Source organism: Cystoisospora suis (genome assembly GCF_002600585.1).
Source record: "Cystoisospora suis strain Wien I chromosome Unknown contig_5408, whole genome shotgun sequence".
NCBI classification, from domain to species: domain Eukaryota; phylum Apicomplexa; class Conoidasida; order Eucoccidiorida; family Sarcocystidae; genus Cystoisospora; species Cystoisospora suis.
In genome coordinates, this window is record NW_027158198.1 from 1 (window position 1) to 4,465 (window position 4,465).

At 52.3% G+C, this 4,465-nt stretch overlaps 1 protein-coding gene across 1 annotated transcript; it reads right to left on the bottom strand.

Moving 5' to 3' along the window:
* Nucleotides 1–1,454: 1,454 nt before the first annotated feature.
* On the bottom strand, nucleotides 1,455–4,135 carry CSUI_009204 (uncharacterized protein). Its single transcript, XM_068069320.1, has one exon. The coding sequence runs from the start codon at nucleotides 3,341–3,343 to the stop codon at nucleotides 1,679–1,681; it is 1,665 nt and encodes a 554-aa protein (XP_067918704.1). The 5' UTR covers nucleotides 3,344–4,135; the 3' UTR covers nucleotides 1,455–1,678.
* Between the last annotated feature and the right edge of the window lie 330 nt (nucleotides 4,136–4,465).

A 4,465-nucleotide genomic window follows, 5' to 3' on the forward strand; every position in this document is an offset into this window, starting at 1 on the left:
CCCTAGAATCATTACAGGGGGACACGAGGAGCTTTTTTTTCAACCCCTGTCCGCCTTTTCATTAACCCGGACACATGAGAATAATTACCACTCTTGGCAGTAGTGGTAGTGGTAACGCGGGTATTGTACGGACAAGGGCATGCAACCACAAAGAAGAGGTGGAAGACGAACAACAGCTCCGTGCGATGAGACCCAGGGGCCACCAGCTCATCAACGCGCGTATGATCTGCATATTACGTACGTATACATATAGAAATATACCTTTTCTTTCTTTATGATGATGTGGAAGAAAAACAGCAACAGAGTGTAATCTCAATCAATTATCATAGCATAAACGCAAGCATCATCACCTCGTACCGAGACCCTGGTTACTGTTCACATTGTTGGTGGCCGATATGCTCCTCTCTGGTTCCTCGGGAGTCCTTGACGGGTTCCTAGGGGACCAGATCCGGAGAACGGTGTCGCTAGACGCCCTCCATTGCCCCATCTCATCACGGGATAATGATGCATCCCGCGTGCGCTCCATCTGCGAGTCCTCGCTTAGCACGAGTACCAGAAGTCACTGCTGCACCGGGCTCTTACTCCTCACTACCATGACAGTGACCGCCATAATCGATACACTGTGACGGGCAGTGCTTCTCTATAGTGGGCAGACTTTCCCGTCCTGAAGAACACACCGGCTCCCCCTATCGTGATGCTGCTCCCTCATCGTAATACCATGGCGTACGAGCCTTGTACATCAACTTTAGATAGTGGTCGTAGACGTACGGATGAAACGCGTCTTCTCTCCAGCGTAGTCGCGCAGTTATGCGACGGCACTATGGTGATACAAGAGTTTTCATGTGTCCCGTCTCCCCTCGAAATCAAAACGAGGACATACATCATAGCAATAGAGAGAGAGAGCCCAGAGAATTGTGTGAGAGAGCGCCCCAAATCTTGTGTGAGAGAGCCCCGAAACTTGTGCAGACACCCCGTGGAACAACCTGATCTTCACTCCAATCCTAGAGCCTGAGGGAGGACGTCTTCATCGCACTCGAAAACATGGCGGGCACACGCTCGAGTAACTACAAAAAAAACGCGTGCGATACAAGCTTGTCATGCCTGCTGTTTGACAAAGTTGCAATCTCCCTGAAAGAGAGTGTGACGTTTGTCAGGAGGAACACTTCATTTCGCTCCATGTGCTTTTGTGGCGTGTGTACCAGAAAACCCTACAAATCTACTTGCATGAGTAGACGAACGAGTGTAGATCTACGGAGAGAAACGCTCCCTCTCTGCTTCTTCTACGCTCTTCGCACAACAAAATATCTATACAGGTACTATTGCTGACACTGTTGCACCCCGGAAATGACGAGGGCGAGCAATAGGAGAAAGGGGCTTCAGAAGTAGTGTTCCCTCGAATTAACGCAGTATCTTACTCCCTAGTACCTTTAGGTTCTATATTTGTTAGAAGAACCTCATCTCATTTCTTCACTTTGAGAACCAGGAAAGCTTACGCGCTTGATAGCAATCACCATCTTTAGGTATCCAATGAAATCCATGGCAAGAACAACACTTGCTGAGACGCGTAGGCGAAGTTATTCAATGAACGGAGGAACGATCACCTCGTAGTCGTGCGCCTTCACGAGTCTTCTTCACCAGTCAGTACAGGAAGTCCAACGGAGACATGTTTCCGTTTTTCCTATAAATCTTTCCAGGGTGCCGCAAGACTTGAGGGGAGGTCAGGCTTGAGAGCCCGAATGAGCTTCTGGGTTGCTTCAAGCCCTCTGCGGTCAATCTCGCCAAAAGCCTCTTTGGCCTCACCCTCAAGTCCTGATCGAACTCCGCCGTCCTCGTCAGCAAACCTGGTTATGACTCCTAGCCTTCTTTCGTTTAGTTCCACAAAAGCCTCAAACGCCTCTGCCTCAGAATCCAGAAAAGAAAGTATCTTCTTCTTTTTTGAAGCAATCGCCCCAGCAATTGCAGCAGTCGATCTACGGTTTCTCCCGAATTCCACAAGTAAAACCTGCGCGAAGGTGCGATGATCCTTAACCTGTTTGGCAAGAAAAGCTGAATGTCCGGCAAACAGTCCTTTCAGAAAGTGGTTCTCCATTCTCCACAAATTGTATCGGAAAACCACCAACTGGGCTCTATAGCACGAAGAGATTAAACGACGGACCTCGAGTTCAAAGCTCGCCCCAGGCAGTAGTCTTTCAAGGTCCCCCGGTGGTTTTTCAAACTCCTCTACTGCCTTTCTCATCGCTGCTGCTAACGTCGGTGTGATAGGCTCGACTTCCGCCACTAACTTTGGAATCGCCTGCACTACCTTTACCACGGCCGGGCTGCCGGGTCGGTAAACAATCTCCGCTTCAGCCTTTTCGAATCTTCCCGTCCCATCTTTTTTCACTTCAGGTGCGTGTATCACTTCCAAGCGTGCGGGTAGCTCTTTGAGATCCAGATCCTCAGGCCCTTGTGAGGATGTTCTCGGGGCCTCCTCCTCTAGTTGGCTTAATGCCTCCTCTTGTGCAACCTGCAACGGTTCTGCATCGCCGTTCTTCCGGGGAAAGACAAGTATGGCCGTGGCAAGAAGTGTAGATACCAATGCAGCGAGTGTCACTCGACTTGCTGTTGTCATTGAGAGCCAGTCCGAACCTTTCACGTCGCGTACAGCGCTCCCCAGTAGCTTTTCAGCTTGTAGCACTGTCCCGGATCGCCTGAGAATCTCAGGAACTAACAGGGCGGCCAGAATCAGCGTGGTACCCAAAAGCAGGGCTTTTGTCCGTGTAAAGCCAGGAACATCTTTGACATCGGCACTAGGCTTTCCGGAGATATGGGTCAACGTAGCGGGCAACGAGCCACCAAGAAACTTCATCCCGCCCAGTTTATACTTCGTGTATGCTAACATCACGAGGAAGACCACTGTGGCCGCAAGCATTAGCACCGGAGCCTTCAAACTGGTTTTGTAACCTCTTGGAACACCCCTATTCCATCTTGGTGTACGACTGACCGACAACTCGGGAGACTCGTCTCCTCCGTCACCGATGTAGCTTTCGCCTTCTTCGATAGGGGATGCCCGGCCCGCCACGCCTCCACCTGAGGAGGCGTAGGCTGCGAAAAAGGGATAATACGCTACACCTTGGAACTCTGGTCGCTCGACTATCGTCGAAGTCGTAGAAGAGGTCGAGAAAAAAGGATGACGTAAGAACGAGTAGTCGTTACTTCCTGGTGCTGGACCTTCCTTCTTCCCCGGTCTTCTGCTTCCGTCAAAGAACCCGGAGTTCTGAAAAATCTCTGGAGTCAGTAAGAGCAGCCAACAAGTGGACAGACACCAGGAGAGTGGCTTGCGACGTGCGAGACAAGCATCCATTGTCCTAGGCTAAATATAACAAAGTGAAAAAGAGATGGGTGTTCTCCAACAAATATGCGGCTTCCTTGGTTATGCACTCCGAGGGCGCAAGAAAAAGACGAGTCCGGGGCTGGAGGGCCGTTGCGCACCAGTAAAGGAGCTGACTTCGTCTAGTTGGTGTCCTTGCTCCACCCGCCTCATCCCCACACAGTACATACACACAACCAAAAAAAACAAACAAGAAACAGCAAAGAACGGACTTCTGCTGAAGCACAGGAGCGATGTTGGCCAGTTGGTCATGGCCGAGACTTCCAGTGGTCTGGACACCCTACATACCACCATGGCATCCCTGCATCTGCGCATCCGGTCGGGCTGGTGGCAAAACCCCGGAACCGTGTACCACCCGGTAATGTACTCGGTCATCGCCAAGGAGACCGTGCCCTACACTGACTGCTGCAAGAACTTCTGAACAACCCCTACGGCTGGCACTACCACTTAGCATTGGAGACGTTCTGAGCGAGGTAAAGAAAAAAGGACGTGTCAACGCCGGCCAACCTCACCATCGACCAGGGCAGCAAAGGAGCCCGGAGAATCGACAGCGATGTTAATCCCTGAGCGCGTCGACGCTGGGCTGAAGCTTCGGTTTGGGACCGAACCGGTGGCGGAGGAAACTCGTCCTTCCTGAAGACACAAAGGCGGCTGAGCCCAAGCCGCACGACGCTTTGCGAAGGGGGCCACTCCTTGCAGTACCTGCTTTTGCAGAGGTGTAGCTCTTCTTTCTTCCTCCTTGATGCTATTCCCACTGCACTCGAGCCTGCGCCAGAACCGCCTTTGCGGATTTCGCCGCCGCGGTGGGCGGCGCTGAACTATCCGCCGCCTACGGGGTCTTCTGTGCATCGAAGGGAGGCAAGTCTGCACCATCGCTCGCTAATTGCCGTAGTTACAGGTCGAAGCCATACCACACGGCATGTATTGTGAGGCCGGACACCGCTGAGTCTTGTTGCGGGATCAGGGGGCGGGACCACGCATGCAGGACGTCGCCTGGTCGCAACCACTGAAGCGTAGGGTGGCGGCAGTCTCCAGCTCTCAGCGTCTCTGCGTGCTACTTGTAGTGCCCGCCGCACAGCAACGGGCGCCACTAGA